General features: G+C 40.9%; 1 protein-coding gene across 2 annotated transcripts in view; it reads right to left on the bottom strand.

The window, feature by feature from the left end:
- The window catches only part of GABRG3 (gamma-aminobutyric acid type A receptor subunit gamma3), an 807126-nt gene that overhangs the window by 243453 nt on the left and 543734 nt on the right, over positions 1-19939 (bottom strand). For both annotated transcript variants that reach the window (XM_024982259.2, XM_059879249.1), the window contains exons 4-5: positions 10847-11067; positions 8351-8433 (exon numbers count right to left, since the gene is read on the bottom strand). In XM_024982259.2, the coding sequence (XP_024838027.1) occupies positions 8351-8433; positions 10847-11067 (304 nt within the window). The remainder of the gene's footprint in view (positions 1-8350; positions 8434-10846; positions 11068-19939) is intronic.

The raw sequence follows: 19939 nt of genomic DNA, 5'->3' as shown, positions 1-19939 counted from the left end.
CTGCCATGTGATCCAGCATTCCACATCTGGATATGAATCCAAAGGAAACAAAATCTCCATCTGCATCCAATGCTTACATCGGCATTATTCACAACAGCCAAGACAAGGAAATAAACTAAGTATCCATCCACAGATGATTGGATGGCAGTGACGTATATATATGTGTGTAAATTCACTATATGTAGTAGTAGTGTAATTGCTCAATTGTGACCAATTGTGATCCCATGTACTGTAGCCTATCAGGCTCCTCTGTCCATGGGATTCTCCAGGCAAGAATACTGGAGTGGTTTGCCAGCCCCTTCTCCAGGGGATCTTCTCGACCCAGAGATCCAACTCTGGCCCCCTGCATTGCAGGAAGATTCTTTACCATCTGAGCCACCAGGGAAGCCCTGGTGCCTTATAGACACCAACAAAACAGTTGGTTACAATCAGAGTGCTCTAGATTTAATAATTTGTAAGTTTCTCTAATTTTAAAAGGATCCATCATTTGGCCACCTATTAAGAACACAAAAAGACCTCTTATGGGTCTAATATAAACAAACATACGATACAAAACCTTAGTAAGATCAGATAGCATATTTACATCTCAAAGACACAGACAAATCTGAGCTTCCCCCTAGAAGGCCTTGCTTAAGGTTCTACCAAGCCAGCTCTTAATTTTTAACTGCATATGCATTTATGAGCTCCCTCAAAATTTAGGGTGAGATTTAATTTCCCCAGTTAAGTAGGTACTTGCAAGTATGAGCTCCATTCCTTATGTCTTTCTACAACAGAGCCACCTCAGTGTCTTTAAACTGAGCCCCGGTTATTTCTCGGTAAAAACTGACTCTGCCACCACCCGTGTCTTCCATGGGTAGATATTTTCTCAGTATGTTTCAACGGAGCCCTGGATGTACTTAATCAACTCCCTCCACCTCCCAGTGTCTTTCAACCAGGTGAGAATTCTCTCAGTATCTTCCAACCAAGCCACACCCAATATCTAGACCCTGGTGTCTTCCCCCATCCGTCCCGAGTACCTTACGAAGAGGGGGCAGGCACCTGCTATGCCCCACCAAATAAAAACTCATATATACTATATGTATATGTACATGTATACGTATAGTGTTTGTTAGTTGCTCAGTTGTGTCCAACTCTTTGCAGCCCCACAGACTGTACCTGCCAAGCTCCTCTGTCCATGAGATTCTCCAGGCAAGAACACTGGAGTGGGTTGCCATTTCCTTCTCCAAATGTATGTGTACAGACATTATATATATATATATATATATATATATATATATATATATATATATAGCTATTCTTTGGAACTCTGCATTCAAATGGGTATATCTTTCCTTTTCTCCTTTGCCTTTTGCTTATTTTCTTAGCTATCTGTAAGGCATCCTCAGAGAGAAGTTTTGCCTTTTGTGTTTCTCTTCCTTCTGGGTGGTCTTGCTCTCTCCCTCCTGCACAGTGTCAAGCACCAGTGTTCACTTAGCATACTGCCTTCATGATCCATTCGTGTTGTTGCAAATGGCAGTGTTTTCTTTTTGAGGCTGAGTAATATTTCACTCCAGTGTTCCTGCCTGGAGAATCTCATGGAACCTGGTGGGCTATAGTCCATAAGTTCTGCATGACGAAAGAGTCAGATACGACTGAAGAAACTGAGCACACAAGTAGTGAAATATTACTCAGCCTCAAAAAGAAACGCTGCCATTTGCAACAACACGAATGGATCTTGAAGGCACTATGCTAAGTGAACACTGGTGCTTGACATTGTGCAGGAGGGAAGGAGCGAGACCTCCCCCAAGGAAGAGAAACGCAAAAGGCAAAATGGCTGTCTGAGGACGCCTTGCAGATAGCTGAGAAAAGAAAAGAAGCAAAAGGCAAAGGAGAAAAGGAAAGAGATACCCATCTGAATGCAGAGTTCCAAAGAATAGCAAGGAGAGTTAAGAAAGCCTTCCTTAGCAATCAATGCAAAGAAACAGAGGAAAACAATAGAAAGGGAAAGACTAGAGATCTCATAAAGAAAATTATAGATACCAAGGGAACATTTCAGGCAAAGATGGGCTCAATAAAGGACAGAAATGGCATGGAACTAACAGAGTAGAAAATATTAAGAGATAGCAAGAATACACAGAATAACTGCACAAAAAGGTCTGAATGACCCAGATAACCATGATGGTGTGATCACTAACCTAGCGCCAGACATCGTGGACTACGAAGTAAAGTGGGCCTTAAGAAGCATCACTACGGACAAAGCTAGTAGAGGTGATGGGATTCCATCTGAGCTATTTCAAATCCTAAAAGAAGATGGTGTGAAAGTGCTGCACTCAGTAAATTTGGAAAACTCAGCAGTGGCCACAGGACTGGAAAAGTCAATCTTTATTCCAATCCCAAAAAAGGCTATGAAAGAATGTTCAAAATACGACATAACTGCACTCATCTCACACACCAGCAAAGTAATGCTCAAGATTCTCCAAGTCAGGCTTCAATAGTACATGAACTGAGAACTTCCAGATGTTCAGGTTGGATTTAGAAGAGGTAGAGAAACCACAGATCAAATTGCCAACATGTGTTGGATCATAGAAAAAGCAGGAGAGTTCCAGAAATATATCTACTTCTGCTTTATTGACTGTGCCAAAGCCTTTGACTGTGAGGATCATAACAAACTGTAAAATTCTTAAGGAGATGGGAATAACAGATTACCATATCTGCCTCTTGAAAAATCTGTATGCAGGTCAAGAAGCAATTGTTAAAATAGGTCATGGAAGACTGGACTGGTTCCGAACTGAGAAAGGAGTACATCAAGGCTATATTGTCACCCTGATTATTTAACTTATATGCAGAGTACATCATGCAAAATGCTGGGCTTGATTCCTGGAAAGCTGGAATCAAGATTGCCAGGAGAAATATCAAAAACTTCAGAAATGCAGATGACACCACTCTTACAGCAGAAGGTGAAGAGAAACTAAGGAATTTCTTGATGAAAGTGAAAGAGAAGAGTGAAAAAGCTGGCTTAAAACTTGACATTCAAACAGCAAAGATCCAGTCCCATCACTGGGAGATTTTATTTTCTTGGGCTCCAAAATCACTGCAGATGGTGACTTCAGCCATGAAATTAAAAGACGCTTCCTCCTTGGAAGAAAAGCTATGACCAACCTAGACAGCATATTAAAAAGCAGAGACATTACTTTGCCAACAAATGTCTGTCTAGTCAAAGCTATGGTTTTTCCAGTAGTCACATATGGATGTGAGAGTTGGACTATAAAAGAAAGCTGAGCACCGAAGACTTGATGCTTTTGAACTGCATTGCTGGAGAAGACTCTTGAGAGTCCCTTGGACTGCAAGGAGAAAGACTTATTTTTATGATTTCAAAATTTGAGACTACTTTTAGAGCAGTTTAAGTTCACAGCAAAATGAAAAGATTTTTACATATCATCCCCCTGGCATGCATAGCCTCCCCCATTATCAAGAGTGGATATTTGATAAACCTGCATTGATGCATCATAATGGCCCAAAGTCCATGACTTCTCTGTTGCTCAGACAGTAAAGAATCCGCCTGCAACACAGGACACCTGGGTTCAATCCCTAGGTTGAAAAAATCCTCTAGAGAAGGGAATGGCAAACTACTCTAGTATTCTTGACTCAAGAATAACATGGACAGAGGACCCTGGTAAGCTACAGTCAGGAACTCTTCCTCTGCCATGACCTGGCCCCTAAGCTCTTTCAACAACTTATTTCACTCAGAACCAGAAGAAAAGCAACCTTCCTTCAAGACTGGACAGCAGAGCCAGTGCAATCATCAGTAGCAGTGGTTTCTACCATAACAGTTCATGGGAGGAGTCCTCAAAGCTCCATCCCTTCTGCTACAGGCATCACTGTCCGCATCGACAGCACCCTCCCACTCCCCAATGTGTGAGTGTCCTCAGCAGTGAGGTGGCTTGGTCAGAGAATATCTGGGGAGGCCAGTGATCCAGAAACATGTAGGAAGATGACTTGGACAGCATGTGGGAAGATGACCTAGCCATCTGGTGAAAGGTGAGCATCTCAAGGAGTACAGGTCAGGCAAAGAGACAAGCTGGCAAAATGCCCCTCACCCTTCACACTGGTCTGCCTGGTGTGGTCCCTGATGGGGAACCTGCTTCCCAGGGCAATGCCTCGATTCTCACTCTCAGCTCCAGGCTACAGGACTCCCCCCTCTCTCAGACATACCAAAAAACACCCTTTGGCAACACCCAAAGCAGGTGAGCTCAAGTGAACACAAGAACATTTTGGGGACCTTGGAGTCCACGTATTTTATAGGATGGAAGGGTGAGAACTTCCCTTCCTGTATTAGTAAGTGTTCTCCAGAGAAACGGAACCAATAAGGTAAATATAGATGCAGAGATAGATAGAGATAAAGATATAAGAGATCATACATTATAGGAATTGGTTCATACAATATGGGAGCTGAGAAGTTCTACAGTCTGTCCTCTAAAAACTGAAGACTCAGGAAAGCTGGTGGTGTACTTCTGTCTGAGTTGAAAGGCCTCAGAATCAGGAGACTGAGGATTTAAGTCCTGATCCAAGTCTGAGGCCTGGGAACCAGGAGCCACCGATATCTGAGAACTGAAGATGCACGTCCCAGCTCAAGCAAAGAGCAAATGCCACTGTCATTCACCTGTTTCTTCTACAGACAGACCTTGGAATATTGGGGGTTCAGGTCCAGGTCATCACAATAAAGAAACACGGCAACAAAGCAAGTCACACAGAATTTCCCAGAGCATATAAATTTTGTTTACTTTATGCAATTGTCTATTAAGTATGCAAAGTTGTTGTTGCTGTTGTTCAGTCACCAAGCTGTGTGTGACTCTGTGACTGCATGGACTGTAGCATGCCAGGCGTCCCTGAAAAACAACCACTCCAATATTCTTGCTGTGAGAACAACATGAACTGTATTTAAAAAGTATGCAATAGCATTACATATTAAAAAAAGAAAAGGTTAATGTCTTAATTAAAAAACAAGGCTGTTTAAGAACGGATGTCATAGATTTAAATTTGTAAAACAAAATGCAGGATCTGTGAAGCACAATAACATGAAATGCAATAAGAGGAGGTATGCCTGCATTTGGTCCTCAGAGGACCGGATAACTCCATCCACCCCATCCACACTGGTGAGGGCTATCTTCTTTCCCCAGTCTACTGACTCAAACTCTGACTACTGTACTACTCTAATGACTCCTATAGGCACCGTCACAGACACACTCAGAAACACTGTTTTACCAACTATCTGGGCATCTCTGAGACCAGCCAAGTGAACAATTGCTCTCTTCTTGGAAGACAGGCTTCCTTTTGGAAATTTTGTACCTGAGCACTTGCTTCACAGTACACAGGACCACTGCTGCCATTTCACAGCATCTGCTATTTCTCTCTCATCCAAGAGATAAAGGACTTTCAGGGAGCTGTGTGGTTCCTTTCCTGCCAAGCAAAAGTCCTGTTTGCCAGGACATTCCACCTTGAAGAGGGCCCAACTCGGTTAATGCACTGGGACAGCAGGCAGGGAACGAACAACTTTGTCTCTGTTTAAGATGTACACCGGTTATGAAGATGGACCTTTGTCGACAAAGTGATGTCTCTGCTTTTTAATATGCTGTCTGGGTTTGTCATAGCTTTTCTTCCAAGGAGCAAGCCTCTTTTAATATCATGGCTATAATCATTGACCGCGGTGATTTTGGAGCCCAAGAAAATAAAATCTGTCACCATTTCCACTCCCCCCCCCCATCCATTTGCCATGAAGTAATGGGACTGCATGTCATGATCTTCATTTATTAAAAGCTGAGTTTAAGACAGTGTTTTCACTCTCCTCTTTCAGTTTTATCAAGAGGCTGTTTAGTTCCTCTTCACTTTCTACCATTTAAGTTGTATCATCTTTGTATCTGAGGTTGCTGTTATTTCTCCTGGTAATCTTGATTTCAGCTTGAGCTTCATCATCTCTTTAGCATGATGTACTCTGCAAAGAAGTTAAATAAGCAGGGTGACAATATACAGCCTTGACGTACTCCTTTCCCAAGTTGGAACCAGTCCGTTGTTCCATGTCCAGTTCTAACTGTTGCTTCTTGACCAGCATACAGGTTTCTCAGGAGGCAGGTAAGGTGGTCCGGTATTCCCATCTCTTTAAGAATTTTCCATAGTTTGTTGTGATCCTCATAGTCAAAAGCTTTAACATTGTCAATAAAGCACAAGTAGATGTCTGTTTTTTTTTTTTTTTATTCCCTTGCTTTTTCTATGATCCAGCAAATGTTGGCTATTTGATTTTTGGATCCTCTGCCTTTTTAAAAGCCAGCTCGTACATCTGAAAGTTCTTAGTTCACATACTGTGGAAACCTAGCTTGAAGTATTTTATGCATTACCTTGCTAGCAGGTAAATTGAATGCAATTGTATGGTAGTTTGAACATTCTTTGACATTACATTTCTTTTGGATTAGAATGAAAACTGACGTTTTCCAGTCCTGTGGCCACTGCTGAGGTTTCCAAATTTGCTGACATATTGAGTACAACACTTTATCATAATCACCTTTTAGTATTTGAAATAGCTCAGCTAGAATTCCATCACCTCCATTAGCTTTGTTAAGAAGCTTTGAAGAAGGCCTTCTTATCTCTCCTTGCTGGACCAAACAGTAGCCCTATTTTACATATTTCGAGAAATATCCATACCATTTTCCACAATGGCTACACCAACTTAATTCACACCATCAGTGCAGAAAGTTTCCTTTTCTCCAGATCCTTTCCAGTACTTGTTGTGCTTTTGATAATAGCCATTTTGATAGGTGTGAAATGATATCTCATTGTGGTTTTGATGTGCGTTTCCCTGCTTATTAGTGATGTTGAACATCTTTCCATATACCTATTGGCCATCTGTATGTCTTCTTCAGAAAAAAATGTTTGTTTATCTTTTCTGCCCATTTTTAATAAAAAGTTTCTTTGCTGTTGAGGTGAATGAGTTCTTTACATATTTTGGATATTACTCTCTTATGACTTACAAATATTTTATCCATTAAGTAGGCAGCCTTCCCATTCTGTTGATGGTTTTCTTTGCTGTACAGAAGATCTTCAGTATGATATGTAGTTTTATGGTGTCGAGTCTTATGTTCAATTTTTAATATAATTTTAGTTGATTATTGTGTATAGTGTAAGACAGTGGTTGAATTTAATTCTCTTGCATGTAGCTGACCTGTTTTCCCAACACCATTTATTGAAGGGATTGTCCTTTCTTCATTGCATATATTCTTGTCTCCCTTGTCATAAATTAACGACCACACACATGTGAGTTCATTTCTGGGCTCTCTGTTCTATTACACTGAGCTATCTGTCCGTTTTTATGCTAGTGTCACACATTTTGGTAACTATAGCTTTGTAGTATAGTTTTAAATTAGTGACTGGCATTTTCAGCTTTATTCTTCTTTCTCAAGATGGCTTTGGCCTCCTTGGTTACATCTATCCTTAGGTGAAATTTTGCTTTCTATTTTGTCTTTTTCTGAATTTAAAATGAACTGTACAATGTGTTTATCCATTATTTCACTTTGTCTTTTCACTAAAATGTCTAGTGAAGAAAGCCACAAAACCTTCTGCCTGAGAATTCATCACATTTGCATGTCATATCCCATATACAATTTTAAAGATAGTCAATAAACTTAGCTGAATTCTTATGAGTCATACTTAAGTATTGTGGTCATTATGTTTTAAATGAGCCATCATAAATTCTGCAAGTTTATTTCCATACTGGCCTTTACTCTGAAACTTCATAATCAAATAAATTTGATATTTCCTTTTACTTGTATTGCTATACTTAGCATTAGACACAGTCTTTAAGAATTAGTAAATGAGTACTTGTTAGCTCTAGCATCAATCCTATGTAAAAACTGGACTAAATAAAGCACTATGAAAAATTACATCCATCTATAGCATAATGAGACAAATATAAATACATTTAAGCAAAAACTCTATCTTTTTATTTTGAAGAGAAACCACCTGACTGAAGATGATATTAAACCTAAAATTATTGCAAAGGAATTCTGTATACATTCAAATAGTACAGACAGTTTATTAGCAGAAGGGTCTTTGGTAAGTCAACAGTTCATCAATTTCTCAGTTCTTTACTATTAAGACAAATGGTTTAAGTTGCTCAAGGATTTATCAAAGCTACATATTTTGTAACACAAGTTCTATGTAACAAAGTCTAGAGTGAATATCCTCAGGTGGTCCAGACCAAAACTGTTATCTGTTTTCTCTGGTAGTACAGTGATGCTATAATCAGTCATATGACTGTTTACTATAAATCAGCATAGGCTAGACAGTCATTTCCACAGCAGTCATACCCCAAGTCAGTACTCACAGCTGGAGAATATCAGCGGGCAGGAGTGCTCATCCATGGGGAAGTTGTGCAGCTGCAGCTGGCATTCTGCATTTATGGTGAGCCTGTGGGGGAGCCAAATGTCACTCTTGAGGTCAGCCAGGAGCAAACCAGCAAAGGCCTTAAGCAAGGTCAGAGCAGTCACATTACTACAACACAGGGGGCAGGGGGTGGCCACATGGAATCTAGTCTTGGCAAGGGCACTATCCATTCAGTACACCATTTGTTTTTGTTTTTTTTTTCCTTCAATTTATTTATTTTTTTTTAACTTTACAATATTGTATTGGTTTTGCCATATATCAACATGAATCTGCCACAGGTATACACGTGTTCCCCATCCTTAACCCTCCTCCCTCCTCGTGTGTCGTGTCACTTTGCTTTACTTTTAACTATCAGAATCAAAGGGAATGTCCATTAGTGAACTCCCTGTGTCTAGAAATACAAGCCAAGTAAGAGAGGAAACAAATTGAAACAATATGTGTCCTTGCTGTCACATATCTTTGTTTTTAATTTGCTTGACTGAATTAAATCCTTTCTCCATTTTGAAACTGATTTATTTGCCTAGTTAGGTATAATGCCAAGTTCATCCACTTGTAAGGAAGATTTCATATTTGGCCAGCCTCCCCACTTGAATAGGCAGGTGGTGACTGCACTAAATGTGTGTATGGCATCTTTTCAAAGCAGGCATTCCTGGGGTTTAAATTTTTGTAAAGGATCCCAGGACTGGCCATGTCTCTATTATGATTTGCTGAAGCTCACATTCATTTCAGAGTCTCATTTATATTCTTTTAAGAATTGATGAGGAAATAGCTGTTAAAAAATCCTGTTTTCCAAAAATAACATCAGTACAATTTCCTGTGGCATTTTTGTTGTTGCTGTTCCCAGTCTTCCAACATCATAATTTCCCTGAAACTTTAAAATTCTTAACTGTTTTGCTTATTTTGATGCCAATATGTGCCTTTGTCTATGTGACAAATACTTATTTACTATGTGAGTTACAGATTTTTCCTTATGATCACAAATCACTTGCAGTTAAAAGCTTCTTATAATGGATGTAGGGGGAGGAAGCTGTGTTCAGGGCTTGGCAGTGGTATTCACCAAGCAGGAGGACAGAGGGACATGGTCAGAGGTATTAGAGCAATCACCTTCCCCAGTAGCATGCTGAATTAAATGCCCTTTGGGATTTCATGAGGAAATATCACATGGGCAGGTAGCTCCAAGAATCTGGTGCCCAGAAGGGACATTAGGGATTGGAAATAACTCGTGGGATGAATCCTCAGCATGAATATGGCTTTTAAAGCCTTACGAATGGATGAGCTAAGTCAGCAGGAAAGTGGAAATTGGGTAAAATCCTAAGATAGGAGCAGCAGAATGAGGAGGTGCCGTGTCAGGAGCTGGACAGGAGGTGCAGGAAGCAGCCGAGGAGCAGCAAAGCCAGTGAGAAAGCGACCATCGGCACAAGGCAGTCAGGCCAGTGCTCTAGAAAGGCCTCAGAGACTGGGAGGGCAGCCTCCTTGATCCCAGGGCTGGATGAGCAGGAAGACTGGTGTAGCTGCCTACCATACATTCCGTGTATGTTGCAGTCATGCGTTCAGTCAGACTCAGGTCACCCTACAGGAGAGACTCTTGAGAGATACAGACCCAGGTTCAAACTCAGGTAATATTAGTTCCCAATGGAGACTTTGGGCAGGCAAGTGAGCTCACGTTCTTTTAAATCCAGCCACTATTACCTTACTGGGTTTCTGTGAGGACAGCCTGGCCCCAGGAGGACTGATTACAAGGTGGCTATCACTTCCATTAAGGATGCATTAGAGAACGCCCTCTGTGCTCTTTTGTTCCTTGTGGTCTCAAATTTGGCTATAATTAGATTTGTCAATTAGTACACCAAGACATCTTTATTTCTTAGTTGAATGGACCTGTGGGTTAAATATATTAAAGGTAATTTCCACAGCCCACTTCTAGCAGAAATGGATACTAATTAAGGAAGGAGTTTATATTTATTAAAGATTATTTGTATGACGTTAGTTTTGTACATGGAGAAGGCAAGGGCACCCCAGTCCAGTACTCTTGCCTGGAAAATCCCATGGATGGTGGAGCCTGGTAGGCTGCAGTCCATGGGGTCGCTAAGAGTCGGACACGACTGAGTGACTTCACTTTCACTTTTCCCTTTCACACATTGGAGGAGGAAATGGCGGCCCACTCCAGTTTTCTTGCCTAGAGAATCCCAGGTATGGGGAAGCCTGGTGGGTTTCCGTCTATGGGGTTGCACAGAGTCGGACACGACTGAAGTGACTTAGCAGCAGCAGCAACAGCAGTTTTGCACATGTGGGATTAGGAAAAACTTCTTCAAGACCCAGTAGCATGCCGAACATGAGAAGTGATAGAACTCAGCAATGAAAATAGGGTCCCATTCCTACAGTGATCTAAAGTCCCCAGTGTCAGACTACTAGTGGGATTAAATATTCACTAGCATCTCACCTTAAAGTATAAAGGATTTTCCCATCATTCCAAATTCTGAGGAGTTGATTGGGGGTGGTGATCCAGTGAGCCTCTGCAGTTTTGGAATTTCGGAAGATCGTATCTGGAATCCATATTAACCCCACCATGTTGCTGTTCAGAGTAAGTATTTTCATTGTGCTGTTGAACCTAAGGCGACTGTCAGTCCAGGTCTGAGCAAAAAATATATCGATTTGATATTCCTGAAACAGAGCAAAAGGAGGGGAAAGACATTTCTGTTAGTGGATTTTCTGCAGGTTTTGCTTTCTTTCTCAGGAGTTTGGTTCTGCTCATGGTTTCATCTTCACCTGTTAGCACTTAACGTCGTGCCTGGATCAACATGGCAGACACTTAACAAAGGCAACCAATATCATTAGTCAACTGTGAGATAACACGTGACAATGCTCTGTAAATAGTAAATTGTAATAAATACATAGCGAGAGGCCAAGAGGTAGTAGAAAATGATTCAGAACATAGACACAGACCTTCCTATATTCCTAAGTCCAAGCTCTGGCAGGTAGCAAAATCTAGCATTCTCTCCATTCAGTCGCTCAGCATTACCCAACTATAGTCTATAAACTGAATAGAATAGTAGTGTCTATCTACTTCTTAAAGGAGTTATATAAAAAGAAATGATTAAATAAAAAGCTCTAGTGCCTGGCACAACACAAATTATCCAGAGAGTATTAGCTTATATACTAATAAAAATGATCATTTTCATCCAAAAGCTTTCTCAAATCACAAATCAACCCAAATCAAACAGAAAAGCAAAAAACAAGCAGCAGCAACAACAACAAAAAATAGGGCTGACAGCCACCCAAGTCAAATGCCAATTCCAACAGAGGGCTGAAGGGGCAAATTTTTTCTGTAACTGGAAGTAATCCCAATATGCACAGTACATTAGATACAGGATGGGGTTGATGTTACTGTGAGACCCAGAGAAATGTCTCAAGTCTGGACCACCTCTGGGGCTCTTCCCCCAGTCACAGTTTAAAGGATTATCTTTAGGTCCACAATAAAGAGGATCTATATGGTCAGTGATCTTAATATCTTTCATAGTTTTCTTCCATATTAGATATTATAAATGAATTGTTTTTACAGAGTTCAGTAATTCTCAACAAATCTCATATTTATACTTTTCATTGAGTTTCTGGTTAAAGAACCTTTCTGAGACGTAATTCAACAGACCAGTCTGACCTTTTATTAACTAATTCCCTCATTCATCATCTTTGTTGCACTATGTCAGGCCCTGCAAACCACTGAAGGCCCAGAACTGTGCCAACAGGAAAAGTCTCTGCCTCCATGGGGCTTATATTCCAATCAGGGAAGACAGGCCTTAGAAAATTAAGGTGAAAAATACAAGCCATAACTGCTATTGACTATGCTTGGTAAGTTAACACAAGAAATGAATTACCTCAGAGGATAAATGGCCAGTTTGGAAGCAGTTACGAAAGTACGAACAGGGACTGTTGCCCGCTATTCCAATAAACAGAGGTTTTTGCCAAAATTTCCAGTTCTACAAGGAACAAGCCATCAGCCACTCCAGTGGCCCCCTCCACACACCCCCAGTGGTGTGCCCTGAGGGGAATTCAGGATGGGGAAAAACAAGGGGGAAGCATTTTGTGGTTTGGAAACTGGCCCTAGATATTTAAGATAAATACCTAAGGGACAGTTTCAACGAACCTTGATTCTTACATCTTCTCATACATAGAAAAAGCATCAAAACCATTAACTTGAGGTACCTCTTCTTTGTAATTATCAGTGATCTTTTGATGTTTGGCTACATTTTTTTCCCAGCAAAAACGCTATATCCTGGCTTCCTCCTTAATTCTTCAGAGCAGTTCCTTAGAGCCGAGAGGCTGCATCCTAGGCCTAAGTTCTCAGCTGTTGTTGCTGTTGTTTAGTCTCTAAATCATGTCTGACTCTTCTGTGATCCCATGGACTATAGCCCACCAGGCTTCCCTTCTCCAGGGAATCTTCTCAACCCAGGGGTCAAACTCAGCTACCTACATTGTCAGGTAGATTCTTTACCACTGAGCCTAAGTCCTCAGTAAGATCCCCAAATAATACTTAAGTTGCAACTTTTAGGTTGTGTGTTTTTCTTTAGTTGACAAAAGAGAAAAGAAAGATAAAACAAATACTGATTCTTGTAGGAATGGAAGAAACAAATGCTTCTCATCCCTATCAGTGAATCATAGGATCAAGAAATGCTTAGAGTGTTAAAAGCCTATTGAAACTCAGCTTTGCAGAAATAATTCAGACCCATTGCTAAAAATTTCTAAATAGGTTGTCACTGTGCAAATTTGGCTCCAAGGACAAAAGACTAATACATGACTTTTCCACTGAAAGGTGATAGGGCCAAGGTATCTGTACTTAATTTAAGAGAAAGAGTAAAGTGAAAGTGAAAGCAAAGGGTTGGGTAGAGGCAATGGCATTTGAAACAAAGGCATAGCAGGGATCTTGGAATTGTTTTGACACAAGATCTATGCACACATGAAATTGGTCTATCAAGTAAGAGACTGGCTAGGCTTTTTTTTTTTAATTGAAGGATAACTGCTTTACATTATTTTGTGGTTTTCAGTCATACAGCAACAAGAATCAGCCATGGGTACACCCATGTCCCCTCCCTCCCATCTGACTCCCCATCCCACCCTTCTATTGTCACAGAGCCCCTGTTTGAGTTGCCTGAGTCACATACCAAATTCCCATTGGCTATCTATTTTACACATGGAATTGTAAGTTTCCATGTTACTCTCTCCATGCAGCTCACCCTCCCCCTCCTCCCATCCCCCCTGTGTCCACAGGTCTGTTCTGTATGTCTGTTTCCCCATTGCTGCCCTGAAAATAAATTCATCAGTGCCACCTTTTAGATTCGGAACCTCAAGTCAGGAAAAAAGTCTGTGACTATTTGAGACTTAGATTTACTGTTGCCTTTCTTTTTGTAATGATAAATTGTAGCCTGGAAAATCTGGATCCAAAAGGAGGCTTATTCTTCAATGCCAATATTTCCACAGCTGGAACAGTTAATGGAAAAAGGAAACTCCCAGACAATGGAGTCAAGATCCAATAAGAGTCTCTGGGAGCCCAACTCTGGGAGTAGAGTTAATCCAGACTTAACTCTAGAATATGAAAGATATTCTCCTTACAGGGAATAAGATTCCACTCAGGATCTGCCCACTGGGGTCTCAGAATTGCTATAAATCAGTGCTGATTGTGATCATCCTGGCTCTTCTCCATCTTTTAGCTATACTGTACACGTGGCTGTGGGTTAGATAGCTTTCTCTTCAGTTTAGAGGTCAGTGGATCGAGGAGAGCCATGTACATCTTGATGTGGTATATACAGGCAGCCCCAGTGTTGGGGATGGGACTGGGTGGATCTTTTGGGTTGCTTCATTTGAAGAAAGGAAGAGTGTGTCTGCCAATGCATGAAAGTGAAAAGTGAAAATGAAGTCTCTCAGTTGTCCCCGACTCTTAGCGACACCAAGGACTGCAGCCTACCAGGCTCCTCCGTCCATGGGATTTTCCAGGCAAGAGTACTGGAGTGGGGTGCCATTGCCTTCTCCGCCTAATGAGTGCGAGACAGACAAAACATCTGGCAGCTAGAGACAGATCATGGTGGTCACTGGTGCAATCCACCAGTACCACAGCACTCCTACTTGCAGGCATATGGTAGAGTCACACACTTCCCTTTCAGGCCCTGAGAGACTGTGTGAAGCAGAGCCCACCTGATTCACACCAGATACATATTGTAGGTGCAAAAGGTAGAAGGGAGAGTGGGATGCAGGGGTGGTGGCTGCAGTCCTCACTGAGAAGGTGACTTGGAACCAAGACCTCAGTGAGGTGCAGAGTGAGCTTGGCACAGAGATGGCTCCCTTGCAGGGGCCCTGAACACAGAAAGCAGGAAGGTCAAAGACATTCCTGAGAAGCAGGAACAATGTAGTATACAGAATCATCCCAGTGGGGCCAGGAAACAGACACCTTACTTCCTTGATGGCAGAATTTTAGCCTAACAATGATGATTGCTGACTATGAAATAGCCTATATTTGCACAGAGAACATGAGAACACACTCAAAACTTTAAATAAAATTCAGGATGTGAGAATGGCCAGTATGGCACATATAGGTACCCATATTAATTAATTCCTTCTTCCCTTTAACACCAGTTTATTAGGTAAAGAAAAGAGGAGAGGATGAAGATGCTCTCACTAAAGAGACAAAGTTCACCAATGATGTGGACAGTTCAGTTCAGTTCAGTCACTCAGTCGTGTCCCACTTTTTGTGACCCTGTGGACTGCAGCATGCCAGGCTTCCCTGTTCATCACCAACTCCCAGAGCTTGCTCAAACTCATGTCCATCAAGTCAGTGATGCCATCCAACCATCTCATGCTCTGTGTTCCCCTTCTCCTCCTACCTTCAATCTTTCCCAGAATCAGAGTCTTTTCTAATGAGTCAGTTCTTTGCACTAGGAGTCTAAAGTATTGGAGCTTCAGCTTCAACATTAGTCCTTCCAATGAATATTCAGGACTGGTTTTCCGTAGCCAATAAAGGCCCTGAGTGTATTTTGGGAAGAATCTAAAACTATTCAGATACTTTTAATCCCAATATTATATCAGGGATATTGAAACAAAGAAAACTTCAACAATTTTACCAAAGTTTCCAAAGATTCCAAGTGAAAATTCCCAAGTGGGAATTGGAAGAGGGTGGGAAGATTTGGGAGAATGGCATTGAAACATGTAAAATATCATGTAAGAAACGAGTTGCCAGTCCAGGTTCGATGCACGATACTGGATGCTTGGGGCTAGTGCACTGGGACGACCCAGAGGGATGGTATGGGGAGGGAGGAGGAAGGAGGGTTCAGGATGGGGAACACATGTATACCTGTGGCGGATTCATTTTGATATTTGGCAAAACTAATACAATTATGTAAAGTTTAAAAATAAAATAAAATTAGAAAAAAAAATACAATTATCCTCCAATAAAAAGTAAATTGATTTTTTTTTAAAAATGGAAAAACAAAAGTCTCCTGCTAACCAAATAGTCCTCCTCTTGAGGTCTTTTGTCTCCTTATCATCTCTGCTTTCCATCCCCATTTATGACCCTTCACAATACATTTTAAAATGCAGATCTGAGATGGGTAAATAGCAAGATAGGCATGAGCCTTCTGTACCCACCAGTCACTGATTATTGAAATAGAGACAATAACGATTTTCTCCTAGAGGGTAAACCAAGGCCTGAGAGGTTAAGTAACTTTCATCAAGTCAAAATTTGCTTCCCATGATAAAAGGTAACTCTCCTACACTGTTGGTGGGAATGTAAATTGGTACAGCCATTAAAAGATGCTTGCTTCTTGGAAGAAAAGCTATGACAAACCTAGAAAGCGTATTAAAAAGCAGTGATATCACTTTGCTGACAGAGATACATATAGTCAAAGCTATGGTTTTTCTAGTAGTCATGTACAGATGTGAGAGTTGGACCATGAAGAAGGCTGAGCACCAAATAATTGATGTTTTCAAACTGTGGCGCTGGAGAAAATCCTTGAGAGTCCCGTGGACAGCAAGGAGATCAAACCAGTCAATCCTAAAGGAAATCAACCCCGAATATTCTTTGGAAGGATTGTTGCTGAAGCTGAAGCTCCAATACTCTGGCCACCTGATGAAAACAGCTGACTCAAATGGAAAAGACCCTGCTGCTGGGAAAGATTGAGGACAGAAGGAGAAGGGGATGACAGAAGTTGAGATGGTTGGATGGTATCACCGACTCAATGGCCATGAGTTTGAGCACATTCTGGTGAAGGACAGGGACGCCTGGTGTTCTGCTGTCCACGGGGTCACTAAGAGTCAACACAACTGAGTGACTGAACAACAACAGCCACTATGGAGAACAGAATGGAGCTTGCTTTAAAAACTAAAAATAAAGCTACATATGACCAGCAATCCTCCTCCTGGGCCTATGTCTGAAGAAAACCATAATTTAAAAAGACACATTTATCTCAGTGTTCATTGTGGCACTATTTACAATAGTCAGGACATAGAAGCAACCTAAATGTCCATCGACAAATGGATAAAGAAGATATGGGACATATATGCAATAGAATATTAAGTGTGTTAGCTGCTCAGTCATGTCCAACTCTTTGCAGCCACATGGACTGTAGCCCATCAGGTTCCTCTGTCCTTGGAATTATCCAGGTACGAATACTGGAATGAGTTGCCATTCCCTTCTCCAGGAGATCTTCCTGATTCAGGGATTGAACCCCAGCCTCCCACATTGTAGGCAGATTCGTAACCATCTGAGCCACCAGGGAAACCCCTCCCAAGTTCAATCCCTGGGTCAGAAAGATTCCCTGGCAAAGGGAATGGCTACCCACTCCAGTATTCTTGCCTAAAGAATTCCACACAACTGAGCAACAATAGAATATTACTTAACCATCAAAAAGAATGAAGTAATGCCATTTGCAGCAAGATGGATGGACCTAGAGATTGTCATATTGAGGGAAGTAAGTCAGACAGAGAAGCAAAAATATCATAGGACATCTCTTATACGTGGAATCTGAAAATAAATGATACAAATGAAATTACTTACAAAGTAGAAATAGACTCACTTGATGTTTTGGTGAAAGTTTTAACTTTTGCTTCAGGTTCAAAGTGAAAGTCGCTCAGTCGTGTCCGACTCTTTGCAACCCCATGGACTATACAGTGCATGGAATTCTCCAGGTCAGAATACTGGAGTGGATAGCCTTTCCCTTCTCCAGGGGATCTTCCCAACCCAGGGATCAAACCCAGGTGTCCCACATTTCAGGCAGATTCTTTACCAGCTTGAGCCACAAGGGAAGTCCAAGAATACTGAAGTGGGTAGCCTATGCCTTTTCCAGTGGATCTTCCTGACCCAGGAATTGAACCGGGGTTTCCCTCACTGCAGATGGATTCTTTACTAACTGAGCTATCAGGGAAACCCCATCAGGTTCAAAAGATTTATTAACAAAAGAAATCACTTATACAGAAATATTCAAATTCAATATTTAATAAAGACTTATCAAACTTACTTTCAATATATAATTGTTAAAAGAGAAATATAAATACTAGAGGAGAGAAACAGCACATATGTCATTCAGTTGGACCAACTAACACCCATGGGCTGGGAAGGCCCATGTAACAGTAGTCTGGAATCCCAATTGAGAAAGGGTCTGTCCCAGGCAGTGCATCCACTCCACCTATGAACTTTGAATTGCAGTTTTGGGGGTTCCTGCTTATAATGCTAGGCTGCAAACTGATACCATCATCAGTTTGCAAGCAAATTGCAGCTCTGGTTTCACGTTCATCTTTCTACAATGCTGTTTGTTTTATCTTGTGAGTGATGAGTTTCTCCAGACCCCTTGGGATTGGCTGGACCCAAAGGGCTCAGGAAAATTCCGAGGTTCACTCTGAATCTCACCTATGGTGCTGCTCAGCTTACTGATGACAACTGGTGCACTTGCCAGCAGCCATGAAGTCAGGGCAGTGTCCAGGCAGATCTGAAGCGAGGTTAGAGGCCTGCTCTGCTTTCTTGTCTCTGAAGCCTGAACAAAACTATCTCCATTTAATTTCCTTTAACACTCACAGACTTAGAGAACAGACTTATGGTTGCCAGGGCCAAGGATGGGGGGAAGGGATAGTGAGGGAGTTAAGGATGGACCTGTACACAATGCTATATTTAAAATGGATAACGAACAAAGGATCTACTGTAGAGGAAATGGAACTCTGCTCAATGTTATGTGGCAACCTGGATGGGAGAGGAGTTTGGAGAATAGAAACATGTATATGTATGACTGAGTCCCTTAGCTATTCACCTGAAACTATCACAACATTATTAATAGGTTATACTCCTATACAAAATTCAAAGTTTCTTTAAAAAAAAAAAAAGACAAAGGATACATGCACCCCAGTGTTCACTGCAGTATTATTATTTACAATAGCCAATACATGGAAAAACATCCATTGACAGATTAATGGATAAAGAAGACACCATGTTTTATATATATATATATATATAACATATATAAATATATTTATATATACACATATACATGTACATGTGTATATATATATATATGTATATATATACACATATATATATGAATATACAATGGACTATCATTCAGCCATAAAAAGAATGAAATAATCCCATTTGCAGCAACATGAACTTGGACATTTTCATATTAAATGAAGTAAACCAGATAGAGAAAGACAAATATCATATGATATCACTTATATGTAGAATCTAAAAAATGATACAAATGAACTTACTTACAAAACAGAAATAGACTCACAGACATAGAAAACGAACTTATGGTTACAAAAGTGGTGGGGGGGGCATAAATTAGGAGCTTGGGATTAGCATATACAAACTAATATAAAACAGATAAACCATAAGGACCTACTGTACAGCATGGGGAACTATACCCAATATCTTGTAATAACCTATAATAGAAGAGAATGCAAAAAATGTATATATATGTATATATATATATGTATATCTGAATTACTTTGCTCTACACCTGAAACTAAGACAACACTGTAAATCAACTACATATCAATAAAACTTTTTTAAAACTCTGCTTCCCTGAATCTGAGTGTGAGCAGTTGGCCAAAGCTGCAGTCTAGTTGCCAGATGTGGGAACCACCACTGTGTGGTGAAGAAAGAATCCCAGTGTGGGTGTCCACTCCACTTTTGCCCTGTTTGCAAACTGTGTGAAATTATTCACGTTCCTCAGCCTGTGATTTTTTATCTCTAAAATGGGAGAGTTCAGTTAGATTACATATAAGAACCTTCCACCTTTAACATTTTGTATTTCTGAAAACATGGAGTTAACCTTTCAGTGGTGAAAGCAGGTTTTCTGTAGGGTGCACCATTTCCCTATAAGAAAAGGGATCACACCATGATGCACTGGGGAGAGGCCAAAAGCTTCGCGAGTGTTCTCTTTGTCTTCTGAAGCCTTGGCACAAACTCCAACTCAAGAGGGTGGGGTGTGGATGGTGTGTGTGGTGCCCGATGTGGATGTTTTATTATAAGCACTTTTAAGATAATGTTGGAGAAACATTC

The sequence above is a fragment of the Bos taurus genome, chromosome 21, assembly GCF_002263795.3.
Source record: "Bos taurus isolate L1 Dominette 01449 registration number 42190680 breed Hereford chromosome 21, ARS-UCD2.0, whole genome shotgun sequence".
In the NCBI taxonomy this organism is placed as follows: Eukaryota; Metazoa; Chordata; class Mammalia; order Artiodactyla; family Bovidae; genus Bos; species Bos taurus.
Note: the sequence above shows the minus strand (reverse complement) of the source record. Positions and strands in the feature narration are given on the sequence as shown.